Source organism: Lipophrys pholis (genome assembly GCF_963383615.2).
Source record: "Lipophrys pholis genome assembly, chromosome: 12".
Lineage (NCBI taxonomy): Eukaryota > Metazoa > Chordata > Actinopteri > Blenniiformes > Blenniidae > Lipophrys > Lipophrys pholis.
In genome coordinates, this window is record NC_137641.1 from 9,753,346 (window position 1) to 9,775,845 (window position 22,500).

At 45.6% G+C, this 22,500-nt stretch overlaps 3 protein-coding genes across 6 annotated transcripts in view; 1 reads left to right on the forward strand and 2 right to left on the reverse strand.

Annotated features, from left to right (window-relative positions):
- Positions 1-60: 60 nt before the first annotated feature.
- On the forward strand, positions 61-5,023 carry ntmt1 (N-terminal Xaa-Pro-Lys N-methyltransferase 1). 2 transcript variants are annotated; one of them, XR_013935851.1, is made up of 5 exons: positions 61-168; positions 1,335-1,494; positions 1,619-1,871; positions 1,951-2,577; positions 3,137-5,023. XR_013935851.1 is itself a non-coding variant. In XM_080476983.1 (4 exons), the coding sequence occupies exons 2-4, from the start codon at positions 1,336-1,338 to the stop codon at positions 2,205-2,207; spliced, it is 669 nt and encodes a 222-aa protein (XP_080333109.1). In that variant the 5' UTR covers positions 68-168; position 1,335; the 3' UTR covers positions 2,208-2,798. The 2 variants fall into 2 exon arrangements, 1 of the variants encoding a protein (XP_080333109.1); XM_080476983.1 differs by lacking the exon at positions 3,137-5,023 and having other exon boundaries at positions 68-168; positions 1,951-2,798.
- Positions 5,024-5,162: 139 nt separating this feature from the next.
- ndor1 (NADPH dependent diflavin oxidoreductase 1) lies at positions 5,163-12,980 on the reverse strand. The gene is made up of 15 exons (XM_080476982.1): positions 12,843-12,980; positions 11,075-11,250; positions 10,928-11,005; positions 10,755-10,852; positions 10,575-10,673; positions 10,120-10,221; positions 9,649-9,849; positions 9,410-9,537; positions 8,665-8,876; positions 8,466-8,573; positions 8,275-8,389; positions 7,638-7,784; positions 7,439-7,557; positions 6,472-6,566; positions 5,163-6,343 (listed from the first exon to the last, which is right to left on the reverse strand). The coding sequence occupies exons 2-15, from the start codon at positions 11,243-11,245 to the stop codon at positions 6,199-6,201; spliced, it is 1,818 nt and encodes a 605-aa protein (XP_080333108.1). The 5' UTR covers positions 11,246-11,250; positions 12,843-12,980; the 3' UTR covers positions 5,163-6,198.
- Positions 12,981-15,253: 2,273 nt separating this feature from the next.
- The window catches only part of lrsam1 (leucine rich repeat and sterile alpha motif containing 1), a 17,782-nt gene continuing 10,535 nt past the window's right edge, over positions 15,254-22,500 (reverse strand). For 2 of the 3 annotated variants that reach the window (XM_080476978.1, XM_080476980.1), the window contains exons 14-25: positions 22,305-22,349; positions 20,964-21,034; positions 20,424-20,523; positions 20,195-20,282; positions 20,020-20,094; positions 19,646-19,726; positions 18,992-19,087; positions 18,681-18,779; positions 18,476-18,607; positions 18,233-18,299; positions 17,852-18,063; positions 15,254-17,657 (exon numbers count right to left, since the gene is read on the reverse strand). In XM_080476978.1, coding sequence (XP_080333104.1) covers positions 17,535-17,657; positions 17,852-18,063; positions 18,233-18,299; positions 18,476-18,607; positions 18,681-18,779; positions 18,992-19,087; positions 19,646-19,726; positions 20,020-20,094; positions 20,195-20,282; positions 20,424-20,523; positions 20,964-21,034; positions 22,305-22,349 — 1,189 coding nt within the window. In that variant the 3' untranslated portion in view covers positions 15,254-17,534. The remainder of the gene's footprint in view (positions 17,658-17,851; positions 18,064-18,232; positions 18,300-18,475; positions 18,608-18,680; positions 18,780-18,991; positions 19,088-19,645; positions 19,727-20,019; positions 20,095-20,194; positions 20,283-20,423; positions 20,524-20,963; positions 21,035-22,304; positions 22,350-22,500) is intronic. The other variant, XM_080476979.1, reaches the window with a different exon arrangement.

A 22,500-nucleotide genomic window follows, 5' to 3' on the forward strand; every position in this document is an offset into this window, starting at 1 on the left:
GCCCCGTCTCATCCATAGTCTCATCCATGCTCTCCTCCTTCCAAATAAGGAAATGACGTTTGCTCGTGCCGCAGGTCCCAAATAGAAACGTGAGGTGGACTTCGCAGAGCACGAGGAGCCGGAGGAGAGCCCCGGGGGCGAGACAGGGTGACAGGGTGAGACGGGCAGGTGAGTGAGATTTTAACTTTTATCCTCCTTCAACAGGATGCTCACAGTTAGCGACCAGCTAACTTGTTCATAGAGAGGCTAACACACACACACACACACACACACACACACACACACACACACACACACACACACACACACACACACACACACACACACACACACACACACACACACACACACACACACAGAGAGAGAGAGAGGCCATAACATTAGAAACACCTTGCTCGTAGAGCTTTGGAAGCTATAGTTATAGATAGTTTGAACACGAGGCAGAGCTTCATGCTGCCATACTGTACCAACATGCCTCGCGGTCTGCATGACGTGAAGCTCCTCTACGCTCGAGTTGTGTGTATTAATAACTATTTTCTAGATCATTAAGACAAAACTGCTGGTTTGGCGAGACCACGTCTCTTCATCTCACACAGCACCGATGATTCGGGCAGTAATTTATAACATCTGGTGGCGTCTGCAGTGAAAAAGAGGGAATTCATGTGAGAGTGTGAATCAGCTGCTCGTGAGAATGTAGTTTCACCTCCTGCTCTCTTCACCAGATGACAGCTGTGTGTGTGTGTGTGTGTGTGTGTGTGTGTGTGTGTGTGTGTGTGTGTGTGTGTGTGTGTGTGTGTGTGTGTGTGTGTGTGTGTGTGTGTGTGTGTGTGTGTGTGTGTGTGTGTGTGTGTGTGTGTGTGTGTGTGTGTGTGAGAGAGAGATATGCCATAATGAGGACAGACTAGAAGCCACAGATCCATGACGGCATAGAAGAAGGATATAAAAAGAGTTTATTGAGCTTGAACTGCAAACATACGAGGACTTGTCCTCCTCTAGTGGAATGTTTATATCCTCTTCAGTTATCTAATCCAGCATATTCAAAAGACCCTCTTTGTTTTGTAGTTGACAAAAATCACAAATGATCCAGATACTAGCTGTGATGAGAAGCTGCATGAGGAATGAACATGAGCAGTGGAACAGTTCAGTGTCTGTCGCCTCACTAATATGAATCAGTCAAGTGTTTTATTCATGGAGGAGGTTCTGTTTGACTGTCATGTTCCTGCTCACCACTAGTGGGAGCTGCAGAGCATTACTCCAGTACTGGAGTCAAACTATTCAGCCGAGTGCTGTTGTTGATCTGTGTCTGTGTCTGTGTCTGTGTCTGTGTCTGTCAGGATGGGGGACATATCAGGAAATGAGGGCAGCTTCTACTCCAACGCTGAGGGTTACTGGAAGGACGTCCCGCCGACGGTGGACGGCATGCTGGGAGGCTACGGCAGCATTTCCAGCATCGACATCAACGGCTCCAAGGCCTTCCTGCAGAAGTTCCTTGGTGTAAGAGCTTCCTCCAGTCTAATGAAATCAAAGAGGTTTAAATGAAGCCTTCCTGCAGCCTGCAGCGCTGCAGTGCATGCTGGGTCGTAGTGTCACTGATCTGCAGCGTGTTCTGGCTCTGAAGGACGGCGAAGGGAAGACGGGTTCCGGTTGTGCGCTGGACTGCGGAGCGGGTATCGGGAGGATCTCCAAGCGTCTGCTGCTGCCTCTCTTCAGAACAGTGGACCTGGTGGACGTGACGCAGGAGTTCCTGGACAAGGCCAAGCCGTACCTCGGCGAGGACGGCAAGCGGGTGGGACACTTGTTCTGCTGCGGCCTGCAGGACTTCATGCCCGAGAGCGGGCGCTACGACGTCATCTGGATCCAGTGGGTGATCGGTGAGTCGGGCTCGGGGGCCAGGGCGGGTTCTTAACGTGCCGTGATGCATCTTGCTTCCTTCCTCCTGTTTCCCATCAGGCCACCTGACGGACAACCACCTGGTGGAGTTCCTGCGCCGGTGCCAGAGCGCCCTGCGGCCCAATGGCCTCATCATCATCAAGGACAACGTGTCGTACGAGGGCGTGGTCCCCGACGAGGTGGACAGCAGCGTCTGCCGCGACCTGGACATCGTGCGCAGCCTGGTGGGCCGGGCGGGACTCCGCATCGTCCACGAGGAGCAGCAGGTTAACTTCCCCAAGGAGATCTACCAAGTCCACACGCTGGCGCTCAGATAGGAGGAGGAGTCTGTGGAGCACCACTCGGCTTCAGGTCACTAAGCTGAGAGAGCAGACACTCCCACCTCGAGAGGACGTCTCCTCATGGACCCAATCCACAGGACCAGACTCCGCGGGGGTCCAGCCCTGTCCTGTTCGACTCCTGTCCTGCATGTTTTAGATGACTTCCTGCAAAATAATGACCCATCGCTCAGCAGTCAGGTGGGGTGCAGCAGGGATACCGACAACTAGAAGGACGGGGGTCCTCCAGGACCTGGACTGGACCCCCTGGTCTTCTGTGTGCCGAGCACAAGCATCACTGAATCTTCCCTTGGTTGACCCTCCCCCCCTCTGATTGACTCCTCCCACACTGACTCCTCCAATACTATTGGCGCTTTTCCACTGGTACCTACTCGACTCGACTCGACTCGCCTTCTATCCTTTTCCACTACGTGTTCGTACTTAGTACCGTGTACTTTTGTGGTACCTGCTAGACCAAGGTTCGCTGAGGTTTCGAATTAAGTGGTTTTCCTGTTAACTGGTGACCGGCTTCCTCGAACATCCCTTGTCACAGTAGATATTAAAAACCGGACCAAAATCCATATTTCCATCAAAGTTTAAAGTATCGTACCATTTTTTTGTGTTATTTTAACATCAGTTGCTGCTAACAGCTGGTGGCAGAAGGCTCCAGTTACCAGGGGCACCAGTTAATACGAAACACTGAATAGTAACGAAACTCATTTTGTAACATTATTATTAAATATATACTATTTAATTTATTATTTGAGCTGATGTCCAATGCACGTTAGCGCTGCACCCGGAGATACCGATTCTCCAGTGATTACTTGTTACTAGCTCTAATGACTCCGCTCACACTGCGGTGGCACGATAGCAATGGAAAACAAACAAAGTGTGTCAAGGCGAGTCGAGTAGTGCTGACTAGGTACTAGTGGAAAAGCGCCATATGTGTCTGCAGAGCCGGAGGCTGCAGCGACAGGCCTGTACGCTTCATCTCAGGCCGCGTGTTTAGAGCAATTTTTCTAGACGGTGCCACCTAGTGCAATAGATCACTGAAGTGCACTGTTTACGGTTTGAAGTGATGATTTCACTCAAAATATACTTGGAATTTGAAAAGCTTATTCAAGGAGTTTTTCTGCTTTCCTTCTATCCCCAGCAAGCATGTCTGCAGAGCCGGAAGCTGCGCTCTCAGGACCACACAAAGTACAACTTCATATTCGACCGAAGATTTTCCAGGTGTAATTCTCTCAAGTAGTACTCATTACTACATCTTAGCTTGGTCGCTAAGACTAGCTCTTTGGTTAAAGTGTGTAATTATGAGTTAAAATAACGATGGAATCACAGTCTTTGTCTGGACAGTCTGAAAGGTTGGAAAGCGGCGAAACACGAGGAAAACTCTGGAGGCAGATATATTTATTTCATACAATAATATTAAAGCTGCACACAAGTAAATTAGGCCTGTGACTCCAGTTGTGAAACTTCTGATGTCACTTCCTCCCGAGAGACACAGACGTTAACCCGCATGAACAACATAGCGCCGAAGTGGAAGAATTTTGAAAATGACCTGAAGAAACAAGGCGGACAGTTCAGTCAGTAGGTGGCGCTCACTTCAAAAGATGGTACGTTTTCATGCAATGTTGAAAATAAAATATATTTTATCAAAGTAAAACAATGACATATGCTGTTTATCAGATATAACGGTGTGAAACATTGATAGAAAACATTCTTGCTGCAGGTTGACTGAACTACTGGAAACACACACAAGGTTCATTCCCTAACACTGGTACTCCTCAGTCAAGGTGACAACTACTTCTACTAGTAAATACTTAAATAAAACAAGTGCATTTTGGAGCAGAGGTGTCAAACTCAGATGCTGGAGGGCTGCAGCCCTGCATGTTTTCCATGTCTCCCTCCTCTGGATGTCCTGATGATTGTTCACCACATTCAGCACAAAGCCAGATAATGAGCCGGGGAGACGTGGAACACATGAAGTTTGAGACCCGTTTTAAAGCATTGTGTGCATTCAAGTAAAGACATTGTAGGACCAAAGACGGATCCCTGAGGAACACCACAGAAAGGCTTTATTTAAACCAATCAAACTGGAGCAGATATCTAGTGAACTGTTGAAATGTCTCCCAACTTTGGTTAATAGATCTGCTGGGTTTTTTTAAGGTAAAACCTCTGAATATCACTGAAAAGTAAAAGCTTTGACGGTGAGCTGGACCACTGAAGCGGACCTGCTCAGCCTCCTCCAGGGACACATTGTCCCGCATAGACAGGCTGTTTATGATGGTCTACCAAAAGAAAAGGTCATTTTTTTAACTAAATAATTGACATTTCCTGCAAACCGAAGCCATGCTAGATGGTTACAGACACAAGAAGCACCATGAAAGGTGGTTGGCTTGTGAAAGTACAGGAGAATGTATAATTGTATTGCACAGGGAAGGTGGTACCACCAGGTGCTGCTGGCTCCTGTTGACTAGACAATAAACTCCACCAATCTGGCTTCCTCTGCAATGCGGTCGGTAACCCCAGCTTTATCATCATTTGTCCGATGAAGGGCGATTTGACAACTTGTACGTGGAGCGGAGCTTCCTCAGCGATGGAGCAGGTCCAGAAAGCAAACGTCTCGGTGTGGCGCGGCCCTGACGGTGCAGCCTCCGGCTCTGCAGACAACATTTTCTCTGCAGATCTCCAGCAGAGGAGACGAACTCCTGTCATGAACATGTTTGATGTTCTGTGGCATTTTATACTAATTTATTCATTGAAACAGTCGATCGTGTAAATCATCAATAATGTGAATAAAACGTTTGATGATTAAAAAACCTCAACACCGTATTTCTTCCCCCGATCTCACACACACACACACACACACACACACACACACACACACACCAATCAAATGTAAGAGTAATTAAAAAAAATAAATAATTCGTTTGTCTGTGAATTCTTTTTTTTGGCATTTAAATTTGTATTTATTCACAGATGTAGAATAAGCATATTATTAGCCTCAGAGAGTAAAAGGAAGAAAAATTCAAACACAAAGGGGGGGATATATAAATGAAGATAAGACATTCATCCTACAACTTAAAGGCAGCCCCCACCCCTGGTTCATGAGTCATAGTCAGAGCACACATGTATGATAATACCTATCCTTCCCACAATGCCTTGCACACCTTTAAGGACTTACCATCCTTCTGTAGTCCACAATGACTTCTCATACCTGACGCACTTTGCTTGGAGTACCACTGACCCTGATAATCATCCTTTCAAAGGCAGTCTGTCATCAGTTTAAGCCACTTCACAAGCCCGGGGATCTTCCAGTTGCGCAGTATGAGCCGAGCCGCAACAATAAAACCGGTTATTGTCAGCTGGAGTTGTGCGTTGGTAAGGCCTGCTGACATCAGAGCCTGATCCATTAACACACGGTTGTGGGGATTCTGGTAAAGGTCGTTTGAGCCATTCCTCAAGGTTTTTCAGTACCACCTTCCAAAAAGGGCAGTACCATAGGACATTCCCATAGGACATGAACTCTTCATGGCATTTCCAGCAATTAGTATATTTAGTGTAAAACAATATCTGTGTGCGGATTACTCCCTGCATGAAGTAGATTATCAACTCTATATTCTGAAAGAGTTTTTCCATTTTAAAACTGATTTTATTGTAAATCATGACAGCTTCAAAAAGCATATTTAAATCACCACAGTTTATTAAACTTAATGATGCATTCATAAAGCCCCAGGTTGAAGTTCTTATGCCTCTGGAGGAGCATTAAGCTGGATCCATCAGCGTCACAACACTTTGGAAGACAGTGACTTTTGTACGACGACTGCAGTTCTCTGCAGCAGAGATCTACTGAGGAACCATGAGGAACCATGAGGGAAGCTCCACAGAGCTTCACGCTGGCAGTGGCAGGAGTTCCTGCTGCAGGATGAAATCATGGACCATCTTCAGGAGGCGCTGCAGACTGAGGGGGTCTGAGGAGGTGACGGGATCAGGACCAGGTCTCGCTCTGGAAGCGGCCCGTCCTCTCCATGGCTGCCAGCATCTCGTGGGCCTGCTCAGCAGACAGACCCCCCTCCTGCTGGAAGACCTCCTTCAGAGCGTCGCACACGCTGGCCGGCATCTCTTTAGCATTTCTGCAGGAAAGAAGAGAAGCGGCGGTTCACTGAGGAGCAGACAGAAGATTCTACGGCAAACTCAAAGAGGCCATGAACGTGATCGCTTCACATCGAGGACAAAGAGCCAGGAAAGTTTAAATCCTCACCCAGCAATGTAAAAGCAGGCGTTCTGATTGGCCACCAGGTCCCAGAGGAGCCCGGCGTTCTCTCGGACTCGATGCTGCACATAAACCTTCTCTTCCTGCAGACACACAAGATGCCCATCAGTGTGTGAAGGTGTGTGTGTGTGTGTGTGTGTGTGTGTGTGTGTGTGTGTGTGTGTAGGTTCAGGAGCCGCACACACAGTTACGGTGATTAAAAAAAGTATTAGAAGAAAAAAACTGTTTTAGTAGAAGATGTTTCCATCTTTTAATGATTAATTATTACAATAAGAGAATGAGTTATTCTCTGTAGGGGCATTACAATATTCTGTGTGTGTGCGTGTGTGTGTGTGTGTGTGTGTGTGTGTGTGTGTGTGTGTGTGTGTGTGTGTGTGTGTGTGTGTGTGTCTTTTGTTTAACACACTTTCAAAACAAATCAGATCAGGGGTGTCAAACAAATCCAGTCCAGAAGAAGAAAAACAATGGAACCTTTTTGGTTTATGGAGTGATGGAAGAATAAAATGTCTCTCTGTTAGTGAAGGATCATTGCCAGCTCCCTCTGGCCGAAGAAATTTGGTTTGGCTGTGCCAACCATCAGGGCCGAAGTATGTCGGCGCCGCACTGCCAAAACATCGGAACTGTCGTGTGCTGCACATGCGTGTTCCAGCTGACTAATAACTATCAGTCATATCTTAATCATGTTTCATTTGATCCAGTTCCAGAAGTGAATGTGAACACCACCCGAACCAAATGAAGGTGTGAAAATTCTCGGCTGCCCTCCCTCCCAAGTGACCCGAGTCCCGGACTACCTGAATGCCAAAGGCCCATAAGACCAGGGTATCTAGGGATTTTAATGCACCACTAAAAACGGCTGGATTGTGAATTACATTTATTTCTCTTTGGAACTGAAACTGTTCAGAAGATTAAATGGTCCTGATGTACACGAAGAAGAGGAGGAGGAGGAAGATCAGACCTGGTCTCTGGAGAAAGCAGTGAAGAGGACTAAGTGTCCGGCACTCTCCAGCTCCTCCCACTCCGACCTGAAGTAGAAGTCTTTGGACTCCGAGCGGCAGCCGAAGAACAGGACGTTCGCTGAGCATCGGGGAGGAGAGACGGGTCTTTAGTCGGCTCTGGGACACGAGGAGACTCCGATGAACAGGAAGTGGACTCACCGGTCTTCCCCTCAGCGATCCGCTCCTGCAGAGCCGACCTGAAGGGGGCCACTCCTGTCCCGGGTCCCACCATGATGACCGGGGTGTCGTCCTGCTCAGGGAACCTCAGACTGCCCTTCTTCACCCACAGAGGCACCGACACCTCCCCTGCAACAACAATACTAAAGTAAATGAAATGTTCTACTTGATTCAATTCATTCAATAGCTTGTATTAAGTGTACACCACTCGCAAAAGTTTGGGGGATTTGGCTTTCAGTTGAAATTGATGGAAAATGCAAAAAGGTCATTCGACACTGATTAGAATCAGATCATATATCTTGAAAGAAGAGAATTTAAGTAGAAGCATCCAATAGTGATTTCCTCATCTCAACCTAGCCAACCAACAACAGTGGAGGGTTTACTAACAACTAGGACTCGTCAACAGTGGCTGATGCTAAACACATTGAACAGTTAAGACACGTGCATTCACAAGGTCAGAGGTCACATTAAGTTTTATCCTTCATTTTAGGTTCATCCTGAAATTTCACCCAAAAGCAGAATATCCCGAAGGTGAGAAGTGCATGAAGACATGACCGGCTGTTAAACTGTGCAGCAGGTCAGTGAGGCAGTGTGACGGAGGAGAGGAGAGGAGAAACACCTTGAGCAGGGTCCAGCGAGGCCAACCAGGAGGAGCAGAGGCCTCGCCGAGGTTTGTACATCTTGGTTTTGTACTGGACCACAGCCAGCAGGATGTGCAGTCTGTGAGGGTGAGCCTGTGCACACAGAGAGCTGCTTCAGAGAGCTGCGAGTCGCTGAGAGGCGAGAGGCGCTGCTGCGAGGGAGGAGAACCTGCAGGGAGGAGGCGATGGAGAAGGAGCGAGGCTGGATCTCAGGGAACAGATCCAGCAGGTAGTCCACTCTGAGCTCAGCTGTAGTTTGAGGGAAATCTGTCAAGACCTGCAGTAGTACACGTAAAGAACAGGAGGTGAAGAGAGAGTTGTGTGAGTGTGTGTGTGTGCGTGTGTGCGTGTGCGTGTGTGTGTGTGACCTCCAGCGCCGTGCGTCGCGGCCGGTTGCAGTAGCCGTGCAGCTCGTCCTGCCCCGCCGCCGAGCTGAACTCGGCCAGCTTGTCGCGCTCCAGCTCGTTGGAGGCGAAGGTGGCCAGCAGTTCGAAGAAGGAGCGGCGAGGCACCGCGGCGATGTCCAGGTAACTCTCCACCAGGTGGCGCACTGTGCACGGCTGAGGGAGTCTGGATGGAACTGAAAAGGTTCAATACGTTACACGTTTGGAGACTTCATTACAAATACAATGTTCCTGGGTTTTCTAAATGGAGCATGCGAGGCAGAGCTTTCAGCTATCAGGCATTATTCTTCATTTTTGTCTTCAGGTAGAAATAATGAAGTGAAAAATGATCTGCTGACAACACAATCCAGCAGGACTCATCTGATTAAACATGTTGACATGCAGAACATGAACCTCATTTATCACAATTCACTCAGTATTTTACAATAAATGTGTACTTTGAATGTTATGACAGTGTGATCACGAGAAATTTGTGATATAAGATGCAGCGAGCACCAAGATGAATGAACATTTTGAATACTTCAAGAGTCAGGAGTGAGCCACACACACACACACACACACACACACACACACACACACACACACACACACACACACACACACACACACACACACACACACACACACACACACACACACACACACACACACACACACACACACACACACACACACACACACACACACACACACACACACACACACACACCTGCAGTGTTTCCTGTGGCTGTGAGAGTGAAGAAGCTCTCAGGTTGTAACTTCAGCAGCTCACAGAAGAGCTGAACGTCTTCTGCTGAGTTACGAGGACGCATCATCACAACGTCACCCGCTGTGAACCTGCACACACACACACACACACACACATGCAGACACACACAGGGAAGCTGTGACTGAACTGGTGAAGTGTCTAGGACCCCCCCCCCCCCCAGATGGCTAAATGTGACTCACTCCATCTCTGAGTGTGTGATGTCGAACTCAATGAGTCTGACGTCCTGGTAGTGCGACGGCGCCGTCACCCGGCGGTTGGACAGCATCCGGGCGGTGAAGGGACACGACTGGGAGGGGGCCGAGGGGGGGTCAGTCATCAGTCGGTCCTCCGTCTGCTCCTTCACTCCATCCAGGAAGTGGAAGGTGTACGATGGAGGAAGTCTGATCAACAACACCAAGAACTGAATAAATATCCATCCTTGTGCTTGCAGTCGTGGCCACAGCTGTGTTACACTGAATCAACTGAGAGGAGGCGCAGTACACATGATTCTAGAAGGTTTGACATAATCCATCATGTAACAACAGCAGTCAGTCGTCTGCAGCAGAGGAACATACAGTCTGTGTTTGAGATCTGCATGCAGTTCTATTTAGAGGGTTAAACTTTGTGGAGTTTCAGTCTGAATGGGGAAAAGTTTGACATGTGATACTCACGGCTCATCTTCCCTCAGAGGGAGCAGGCTCTTTACCGCCGGGTACAGACTCAACACTTTGTCCCAAAACGACTGCAGCCAGGGGTCCACCACCGCATCCGACCTGCGAGCACACAGCCAGGTCAGAACACACCGCAGGGAGCAGGAAGGAGGAGGTGGCCAACAGGAAGCAAGAAGAAAGCAGGGAGCAAGAAGCAAGAAGCAAGAGTCAAGCAGCAGGGAGGAGAGGAGAAAAGAGGAAGCAGGAAGCATCATTATATGAGCAACTTTAAAGCGCCATGACATGTAAAATACAGATTTTCAAATCTCGTTGTTTATCTGTCGATGATTTCCTCATAAAAGTCTGAAATAACAGGAATAATTTCCTCCTCCAGTCTAATGGTGTTTCTGAATCCTGCTGATTCAGTGTGTCTCACTCAGGATTCCCATGATTCCACGGGGGTGTGGACCACCTACCCGAGGTCGTGCTGGTCGTCCGCCAGGCCCACCGGCAGCAGCGTGCACGCTCCCAGCTGCTGCAGACGCTTGTGGAGCTTCTTGCCCACAAAATTAAACCTGCAGCACACAGCAGGCGGTCGGTTCACTTTCTACAAACTGCTGCAGTGTTTTCAACAACGTGCAGAGTGAGGGACTGACTTTGGATAGGAGGAGTCTCCCAGACCCAGCACAGCACAGTCCAGCAGACTGAGAGAGCCTGCCGGTAGAGACTTCCTGAATAGAAACCTCCAGAAGTTCTTTGAACAGAGGAAAACACAGTGAATTCTCCTTGTGCTGAACAGAGATCAGTGGGGTGACGGAGGCTGGGTTACCTTCATGTTGTCTGGAGGTTCTCCTTGTCCCGTGGTGGAGCACACAAACACCGCCAGAGGCTCGGAGATGAGCTCCGCCTGTTCAGAGGCAAACACACGTCAGTGCTTTTCTTACACGACTCACGTTCAAACCCGGGAGTCACTCACCACATTGTAGCCGTCCAGAGGAGACAGGCGGACCTGCAGACGTCTCCTACGAGCCTGACGAGCCAACCTCTGAGCCACGTCCTGAGCCGAGCCGGTCTGGCTGCCGTACAGGACCAACAGGCCGGGGGGGCCCCGCTGGTCCTGCAGGGAGGGGGGGCCGGGGGGCGACATCCGGGCTGAAACACGCAGAAGCACGGGTTAAACACACGGCTCTCGGGCCAAAACCAGCCCAGGAGGGGGTCTGTTCTACCAGTCGATAATGCAAAGACTGACGAAACGCCAAGCAACAAAGAATACTCAATCAAAAGAGTTTTCTGACCTCCACGTCTGAATCCACATTCACAGGTACAGCCACATGTTGGGGTATTTCATTCAGTCACAACACATTCAAATGTTCCAACATGTGAAAACACACAACTTCTACTCAGTGAACTGATTTTTAATGACTCACATCTTAGTAAGTAGCTCTAATCCACCAGTGTAACACATGTCTAACACAGAGACGTGAACGACTGAATACATTGGATTTTTTTGATTCCACACAAAAACAAAATACAGAGATGTCACACCTGACAAAAAGTAGGAAGAGGTAGTATATTAAAAAAAACGAAATTGTAAAAATTATGAACTTATTCAATAATCAATTCACCAAAATATATGGAAAACATTAAAAACCATCATCATTCATTCTTTCACAAGATATGAATTAATTGCATCATTATAATGAAATAGATATTATATTTATGAATCCCTTCTAATTGTATTAATCTTTATTTATAAAGTAAATCATCAATGTATGAAATCTCTAGTATCAACTAGGCCAAATAAAATATATTGATTTAAATATCCACACAAACAACAATACATACATCCTTCGTAATTCCTACTCTGCCATTTCAAAATCATTATTTTAAATCCTTTTAAAGTTTTACCTTTAATGCTTGGACATTTTCACATCACACAAATGAATATAATGATATCTATAATATCTCTTTTTCTTAACCACTCTTTAAGTTCCATATTTGAATTAAAGCCGCCTACTCTTTCAGTGAATGATTCTGGAATATTTTGATATAAATATGAAGTTGCCTGTAATTCATGCAGAACTTTACACGTTAGGAATCATCACTGTGGAACTCTGAGTGATCATCTGATGTTCTGATTTGATCCCATAAACAGCTGGAATAAATTGACAATAAATTGTCCAGATGATCCGAAACCTTTGTGATTATACAGCAGTCTTCATATAGATGATAAATAGTAGAAACCTTTTTGATGATCTCTAAATAAGATGCCTACTTTAAAAACAGAAGCAATGACAGAGCTGTTATGCGTCTCTAACATGAGTGTAAACAACATAATCGTACCAACAAAAGTTTGTAGGATTTATAAGTCCTCATACATTCAAATTGTGATATTTTCATCCACTGGTGATTCACTTTGTATCTGAGGAGGTGAAACGACTTAATTTTGACTGAATGTGGCTCACTAACAGCGCTTTAAGGCTCATTTTTATCTCACAGAGATACACTATACAGAGAAATAGCTCTTTACTAAAGACACAGTGACCTTGAACAGTAAATATTGTAGATTAAATCAAACAGTATTGAACCGTTTATTACTAGAAATGTTTTTATTTCCTCACTTGAGCCTCCACTGACTGCTGCTAGCAGGCTAGCAGGTAGCTACCAGACCTTTCGTGTTTCTTGTGAATAAACGAGATATTCAGTTTAAAACCAAGGAGCTGAGACACTCCAGAGGCACTCACCGCTTCTGTCCTCGTCCTCCAGAGGCTGTCCTCGTCCAAAAAGGCCAGGGAGGGGGAGAAAACAGAGTTTAATTTGACTTGAGGAGGGAGAGAGCGGATCCTCACCCTCACCCTGAACGCAACACGTCACCGCAGCTGCTCTCTGATTGGCTCATGCGCTCCATGATGCATTCAGGGAACCAAAGGAAAAGTGTGGAGATCTCAGAGAGAGACTTCCCGAATTTAATTCGACTGATAAAAGAATGTCCAGACATATACAGTATATATAACTGAGCATATACTGTAAATAAGTTGGCATATATACTTTACTTATATAAATGACCATAAAGAAATACAGGTGCATCTCAAAAAACTTGAATATCATGAAAATGTTCAATATTTTTTCTCACTCATTTCAGAAAGTCAAACCCATATATGATATAGGTTCATCATGACACATAGTGAAATATTTCAAGCCTTTATTTCTTGAAATATTGATGATTATGGCTTACAGATAGCGAAAACCCAAAATTCAGTGTCCCAGGAAATGAGAATATTGTGGAAAGGTTCAGTTTTGGAAAGTCATGGCGTCACACCCTAATCAACTAATTAACTCAAAACACCTGCAAGGGTTTCCTGAGCCTTTAAATGGTCTGTCAGTCTGGGTCAGTAGGATACACAATCATAGGGAAGACTGCTGACTTTGACAGATTTCCAATAGACAGTCATTGACACCCTTCACAAGGAGGGTCAGCCACAAAAGGTCATGGCTAAAGAAGCTGGATGTCCACAGAGTGCTGGATCCAAGCATGTTCAGAGAAAGTTGAGTGGAAGGAGAAAGTGTGGGAGGAAAAGGTGCAACAGCAAAAGGGACGACTGAAGCCTTGTGAGGATTGTCAAGCAAAATGCATTCAAGAATTTGGGGGAGCTTCACAAGGAGTGGACTGAGGCTGGAGTCAGCACATCAAGAGCCTCTACGCACAGACCAATCCTAGACATGGGATACTGATGTGGCTTCCTGGTGTCAAGACACTCCTGAACAAGAGACCAGGTCAGAAGCGTCTTACCTGGGCTGTGGAGAAAAAGAACTGGACTTTTTTCAGATTAAAGTAAATTTTGCATATCATTTGGAAATCAAGGTCCCAGAGTCTGGAGGAAGAGTGGAGGGGTTCAGAATCCACGTTGCTTGAAGTCCAGTGTGACGTTTCCTCAGTCTGTGATTATTTGAGCTGCCATGTCATCTGCTGGTGTCGCTCCACTGCGTCTTCTGAAGTCCACAGTCAACGCAGCCATCTAGCAGGAAACTTTAGAGCACTTCATGCTTCCTTCTGCTGACAAGCTTGATGGAGATGCTGATTTCATTTTCCAGCAGGACTTGGCACCTGCCCACACTGCCAAAGGTACCAGAAGCTGCTTCAATGACCCTGGTGGCACTGTGCTTGATTGGCCAGCAAACTGGCCTGACCTGAACCCCTGAGAGAATCTCTGTTCTATTGTCAAGAGGAAGGTGAGAGACACCAGATGACCTGAAGGCTGCGATCAAAGCAACCTGGGCTTCCATTACGCCTGAGCAGTGCCACAGGTTGATGGCCTCCAGGCCACGCCGCTAAGACGCAGTAATTCATGCAAAGGGAGCCGACCAAGTATTGAGTTCATGGAAATGAACATACTTTTCAGAAGCCTTACATTTCTTTTTTAAATATCCTATTTTTCTTGATCTTATGTAATAGTCAAATTTTCTGAGAAACTGGATTTTGGGTTTTCACTATCTGTAAGTCATAATCAACATTTCAAGAAATAAAGGCTTGAAATATTTCACTGTCATGAGCCTCAATCATATATGGAGTTTTTACATACCTTTTTTTTTAACATTTTCACGATAATCACATTTTTTTTAGATGTACCTGTATATGTTGACATATAGACTTATATAAGTAGACATACTGTATAGAAGGGAATATATAAACACACATAAGTGGACATACAGACAGACACATAGGTGTCCTGGTTGGATATCTTGCTAGGCTTTTCTTTCTTTGTGAATTCTGCATGGATTTTCCTCCCACAGTCCCAAAACGTGAAATGTACGTGAATAAAATTAAAAGATGTGATCGACTCCTCACCTGTCCAGGTGTGACCCGAATCTCACCTGCAACACCACCCAAGGTCTCTGTGTGGAGTTTCCATGTTGTTCACTGGGAACTGTACATTGTGAAGTTCATACAGTGAAGAGAAAGTAAGCAGACCTTGTTTAAGTATGTTTTCTAAATAACTATGCTTTTAATAACATACTGTATATTAATATTAAATGGATTAACATCTATTTAATAAATTCAGGATATGTACATTGTAAAATAGGAAAGTCAATTTGTCTAGAATCCTGTGACTATATCTCATTGTGGTAATTTTTCAAGTGCTTGAAATTTCTTTTTGAAAAGGAAATGTTTATTTTTTTTAATTATGGCAAAAAAAAAGTACATCTGGTTTTGCAGTGTCATTTATGTTTCATGTTTGGAATTAAATGTTTCTTGATTCATCACATACTTGACTAATAAATAGTTAAACAAGCATGGCGGAAGCACAAAAAAACTATTAATACTCAACAAAAAACCTTGCATCTATTCAAAGAAGCAAGAGAGTTACGAAACGTTTTCTGGGAACTGTTTTAAAAGAGTACTGCTTCAACACATGAATAAATAACACAAATAAAATGTCTGACAAGTAAATATCAAGTATCAAACCTCCCTGTTTCAGGCTGTGTGAAAACACTAAAATATCGTGGTGATTTTTATTTAAAATACAAAAAGTCAAGAAAGCCTAAAAATGAACTTCTCTGGTTCCTCTCAGTGGTCACGAGCATGTATGAAAAAAAAAAAAGAAATCTGTATTATGAGACTGTGGATTTGTGATAAAAACCTTCTCAAGTTGCACAATAATGGAAACGATCTTGTTCGGACCCGTTTCTTCCTTCAGTACAAACTGAAAACCATTTCATGATTATATGAACCTGCTGTAATTCAGAGCATTGTATTGTAAAACATTGTATTTCCCACACACAACATCATTGACAAGTCTTATTAAAGGCTTCTACTTGTGTATACAGCCTGTAACATGCATTTATTTAGATCCTGCGTTACATTGATCAAAAATATTAGTAATTCACCTTTTTAATCTGACTTCATTTTCAACTGAAGTTTGTGAAACCATTTCTCAAGCACGTTGATATATCAGTGTTTATGTACATTTCAGTCCGTTTCCAGGTGTTTCAGCGACTCAGAGACTGAGCAGAGGGAAAGGACAGTGTGTACTTTCTTTTACATGAAACATCGACTCGGGTGGCACAAGACGTTGCGATGTGGTTAAGACGTGACGACAACATGCGTGGAGTTAAGAGCACTTGGTAGAGCAGAACAGCATTAGTGATGACCGCAGACACACAGGTGATGAAGAAAATCAGTTTCCTTCTCAAATCTCACAAAGACAAGACTGATGAAAAGCTGTGAACATCCGTCAATGAGATGAACGTATCTTAACTGTTTACAACAATGAACTTCATCCTGAAAGAAGAATAAAAGCACATTGAAGCCAATTCTATCAAAGATTTGAAGTTGTTGGTGTTTTTCCACACGAGTTGTTAATATGAACCGAGATGAAATCCAGTGACGGTGTGAAGACAACATCAGGCTCAGATAAGCCTGGAAACAAGCTGGAGAATGATGTGATGAGCGATCTGAACTGGAGCAGGGGATTGGGATAATAATGGAAACCAGCACGAACGACAACAAAGCTGTAACAATCATTTGATATTAGATATTTCAGTCTGCGATATCATGTTAGACTTTGGTTAGTGATGCAGGTAAAGTGGTTAAAACAGGGATGTCAAACATTCGGCTCAGGGGCCAAGGCCAGGCCGCAAGAGTCCAACCTGGACGTAGAAAAATATAAAAACTACCAGACTATAAATTAAGTTCCTGTTTCAGCCATTATAGACTACATACCGGAAAAGTGAGACGCAGGAGAATAAAGACATCTAAATGACCATAAACACATAAAACAAACACAGGTACAATTCACAGATGTTCCCGAACACCTCCCATGCAGCGCGCCGGTTACGTAACCAGCTACTTCATCGTAGAACCACTTCAGCTGCTCCCGGCGGTTCAGGTACGTGAGCTGATGAGGTGAGCGTCAAAGTCTCTCAAACATTAAAGAATTAAAAAAATATAAAAGTGCATCAAACGTGAACCTTCCCAGATTGTACTTGTATTTTCTTGCAAGGAGGTAAAAGAAAACCAGTTGATTTGTCAGTATTAATAGATTATGGAGCTGCCGCTTCAGCGTCAGCCCCGCTATGTGGCCCCTGAAGAGACAGAGTTTGACACCCCCGGTGGAAGGTAACAGGTTTTCTGCAGAAAGGCACACGTCAGTGGAGAATACTACTAAGGCAAAGAACAGTCTGTAAGCAGTGAGTGGGGTCTTATGTTGGCTCTGTTATAAGTTCACAATAAATAAGAAGAGTCCATAAAATACAACAGGCTCTGAAATGGAGGACAGAGACACGAACTACAATTCTATATGACAGTTTGGTGAACGGGAGAAAGTGGCTCAGCGCTTCAGAAGCCTCAATACAATGACAGGGACATGCATGAATAGAGTGGTCTGGACCTGCAGCGGCTCCTCGGTGTGGAGCTGCAGCAGCACAGGCGGTGGCTCCTAGGTGTGGTACAGGCGTATCCGCTGGTTGGTGCTGCTGCGGCACAGCGGGCAGTTCTGCACAGCGCCGCTGCAAACCTGACAGCAGCACACGTGACCACACGGCAGGAAGATGACCTGAGCCTGCACGGAGCCAGAGAAGAATAAGAATAGAATAATACATGATTTGTGGCACACTTTAAATTTGGAGCAAATCTCAAGGCGATACGTAGAGAAGTTAAAAAGAAAAGGCAATAAGAAATCACCTTTCCTCCTTTTTACATAGAATATGGTAAAAGCACAATTATGGAGGCGTCTGTAGGATGGGAGGTTCTTACCACAGTCTCCATGCACACCACACACTCCGAGCCGCCCGGACCCTCCACGGGGGTGGGGCATGACGGGGTGACGGGGGTGCCGGGGGTGAGTGGGGGGCTGGGGTACTGGATGTTTGAGGCGTGGGGGAGCAGTGGGGAGGTGGAGGGTGACGGAGCCGTGGGGACGACTTCTGCTGGCTCCTCCTGCTCCACGTCCTTACAAGCTCCGGCTGCTGCAGGAGACAAACAAGTTAGTTTGTTTGTGTGTTTGTGTGTTTGTGTGTTTGTGTGTGTGTGTGTGTGTGTGTGTGTGTGTGTGTGTGTGTGTGTGTGTGTGTGTGTGTGTGTGTGTGTGTGTGTGTGTGTGTGTGTGTGTGTGTGTGTGTGTGTGTGTGTGTACACCTTCAGGCTGACGCTCCCGGGCCCAGTTCAGAAGCGCTTTCTGGATTCCGATTTCATTAACGCCGAGCTGAAAGAAAAAGACATGAGAACTTTTACTTCCATTAAATTCAACAGTGACGTTTCATCACTTTTAGGCAGACCTGGTTAACGCATCAGTAAACCTGCTGAAACTGTGTCCTGCCTTTCACTTCAGCTGAGAAATGTTGAGTTATCAAAGTCTCCTCTTGGTAAAATAAGACACACCTTCTTGAGGTCAGAGGAGGTCATGTGACGCAGGGCCTCGGTGGTGACCCGGTGGTGGGCCAGGATGGGCAGGTAGTGCTGCGCCGACAGCTTACACAGCAGGTTGACCAGCTCCTTCTCCACACCGGCCTCCTGCAGGAAGAGCACAGCATGAGAGGACGCTCCCGACTCTTCTTCTGCTCTGGAACTGCACCTGGAATTGTACCTGCATCCGCAGCGACAGAGGCTTAGCGTCCAGCAGCCTCTGGTACTGGATCATCCAGTAGTTCTGCTGGTTGGACTCCGACTTCAGTTCCATCTCCACCTGGGAAAGTATCAGCACACAAGCCTCCTTTAAACTCTTTGTTCGGGAGCAAAGTTCAGAGGTAAAGAGTTTAAAGTTCCAACATGGATGTGAACACGTCAGCGACTCTGAAGCATCTTTGCTGAAAACATCAGATTTGATGTCTTTTATCATTAAAGCCTTTCTGAGCAGAAACAGTTGGCGTTCAGTTCTGCTCGGTGTCGCTTCCTCACCAGAACCTGTCGCAGCTCCTGCTCTCTCTGGTCTCTCTGTTTCAACAGCTGCTGCAGCAGGTCGCCCAGAGCGGTCCGCTGCTCCACCAGCACCTCCTACACACGAGAAGCCACACGCCGTTACACACCTCTCACAACTCAGAACAAGGAAAAACTCCAACCGGGACCAAGTTATGGAAGTACTACAAATAGCTAAAGACACAAAACAACTTCATACATATTGAAACTTTTTGTTTCAGTATTTCTTTTTTTTACATTTCATACTTGCTTTAAATTTATTTTGTCTTTTTTTTTTTTTTTTTTAATCCAGTCAGTTCCCTCATCTTGTCTTTACGCATACATACGTATACATACACATGTCCAAACTTACACTAACATGCATATACATACATGTATATATACATATTTATAGAAACACACACTTCAGTAAAATGGGAGCGATGTGGGCGGAGCCAGTGATGAAAAGCCGTCATGTCTGGTGATTTAAATGCAAAAAAAACCTCTCTGAGGCAAACACAAGCCCTGACTTCCTGTCACAGCTCAGAATAAACTTGGAGTAATGGCATGAGAAGAACCAACGGAAATGGCTGGATTATCGGGATTAAAAAAACAAACAAACGTGGGGAGGCAACAAAAGGAGGCAATGACACCCACCTGCAGGTTCTCAGCATCCAGATTGCGTCTTTTAACCTCCAGTTTAGTCAGCTGCATTAATTCACCCTCTATGAGCTTGATCTGAGGACAGCGGAGAAGCAGACATGAAGCCGGCAGAGGGAGGAAACATGCGGCTGAACATGAAGTCTGAGACAGTGGGATGAGTTTATCTGGCTATGATACTGCGCAGGATCCTCGGACTCAGTAAATGAAAAGAAGAAACCTGTTAGTGTGAGTAAAATGAGTTAAATGAATGAGATCATGAGCAGGCTGTGGGAGGGAAACAGAAAAATGACAGTGATGCCTGGACGTTCGCGACTGGGATTATCTCATCACAGCGACTTGCTGACGTACGACGACATGACCGCACACACCTGGTTGCGGATGTAGCCGTGCACCGCGTCTTTCTGCAGCTGCAGAGCCTGAAAAGCGGCTTTCTGCATCTCCTCCTGCAAAGAAGCACCAGAGACGACGTCAGGTCAGAGAGCTGCTCACATTATGACTCCACTCTGGGTCATGTGACGGCGAACACACACCAGCGCCACCTACCTCCTGTAAGATTTGGGCTATGGCTTTGGATTTGTCCAAAACCTGAAGTGACAACATCCTGTCAAACTTCCTGTCCATGGTCTCCATGCTGTTACAGAAACACAACACGAGTGATTAATGCATGTTATTGTACTGCATTATCTAGTGTGTGTGTGTGTGTGTGTGTGTGTGTGTGTGTGTGTGTGTGTGTGTGTGTGTGTGTGTGTGTGTGAGAGAGAGAGCGAGAGACCTCCTGCAGGCCTCAGACACCAGGCTCCTCCTCCGACAGTCACTGGCCTCCTGCAGGAGGTTCATGGCGTAGCCGTCTGACAACATCTTCTGCATGGCCGCTGAACACATAGGTAGAGAGCGGAGGAGGAAAAGTTCAGGAGAAATTGAATGTTTGAGCAACAGGAAAAAAAAAAAAGGCACAACAACCCCGCCCTTGTTCCTATCGGTTCGATAGGTCATGCCTACATACTATATACAGTCATTGTATGAAGATGATGTTGGTTTTCTAATTATAGCAGAGAGTGGAAAACATGGAGTGGAATCCATTCCTTCATTTTTATTTCATTTTCATTTGTGTTGTTCCTTCTTTTGTTGTGCTGCTTTTTCTTTTTCACCCAAAAAAAAAAAAGTAGAAAGTTGAAGGATGTATTGTATGCTGTACAAGTTTGGTGTGTTCTTAAACTGTTAGCGTTCTGCTCGTCGACAAACAGGAAGAGGTTTGATGTGGTGGAGAGTGTTTGGATCAAAAGGTGTTAACAGAATATCAGTACAAACTGACCTGCCACCTCCCTCTTCCTCAGTGAGTTGGCTTCTTCCTGAGTGATGGCTGTCAGGTGCTCCATACGGATCCTGAAGAGGAAGTCAGAGACATGTCAACCCCGCAGATTAACGCTGTTCATGGAAGCTATGAAGTCTACAAGTTTTAGAAACACAAACTAAAAGGACCGACAGTTCTGTTTTTTGTTCTTTGTGTGTGTGTGTGTGTGTGGTGGTGAAACAGGGTCTATTTCCACACGAGGAACCAAAACAAACCCAGTTTGATCTCAATTGGGCCGAACCAGCAGCTGTTACAGGTTATACGGACATTTATATTTCATATTGGTTAAAAAACATGAACAACAAGAATTGTATTCATGTTTAGCCCCTTTTTATTATTCATTCATTCTCTTCCGCTTCTCCGTTTCCGGGTCGCAGGGGTGACAGTCTGAGCACCGTCACCCAGATCACAATGCACCATTTAAGAACCTTCCTGCAGGTGGTGAGCCCACGAGAGGGTGGCGCCCGGCGTGGGACACAAACCCACTACCCTGAGATTGTGAGTCTCATGCTCTACCAACTGAGCTAGCTGGGGGGCCCTTTTTATTATGCATAAGAAGATGTTTTTAATGGGCTCAAATCAACACCAAAGCAGGAGTGTTCTATAAAATACACACACACCAACAGAAATCGACTGAAGAACAAAAAGAACCGCACCAAAGTGTCACGGCCCCCTACAGCACCGCAACAGAGACCCACTGACAGACCTCCACTTTAGAGTCGTCCTCAGTCGAGCCTGTTCAGAATTCATTTATCCAGCTTTGTTCAGTCAATGACATGTAAAACCAGAGGCTTTGTCTTTCACAGTCCCTCCCCACACACACACACACACACACCTTAATGTTTCCTCCTGACTCGAATGAGTGGGTCACATCTGTTTTAGTGTCTCACCGACTTTAGGAACATCTGAACAGACTTTAGTCCTTTGAGCTCTTCTTCAGAAACTCTCAGAACTAGAAACAAGTAATAACTGCAGAAGAAGCTTCTCCACAGGATGTCGTATATAATGCTCAATAAAGGAGCTGCAGTAGGATTTGTACACTTCACCCCCAGCTCTGATGGTTTGACATTACAGTGTTGATTGTTGAAAGGAAATACAATCTGTGTGCACCAAATTATGATGGTTTAACCTCAGTTATTTTCTAAGTCAATTGTTTGTCATCGTGAAGTTTTTTTCAGTTTTCCTTGTGCTTGATTGCAGCCTCATTTTCTTTTGTAAAGTGCTCTTTAAATAATATGGAGTCGCTGAGTGCTGCGTTAGAGTGCCTCATCGGTCGCTGATAGATCCCATGTCTCCACTTACCGGTCCTCCTCCATGGCCTGGAGGAACTCTGCACTCTTTTTCTGCCTGCAGAAAAACACACACACACACAGAGCTGTGTATCAACACACACACACACACACACACACACACACACACACACACACACACACACACACACACACACACACACACACACACACACACACACACACACACACACACACACACACACACA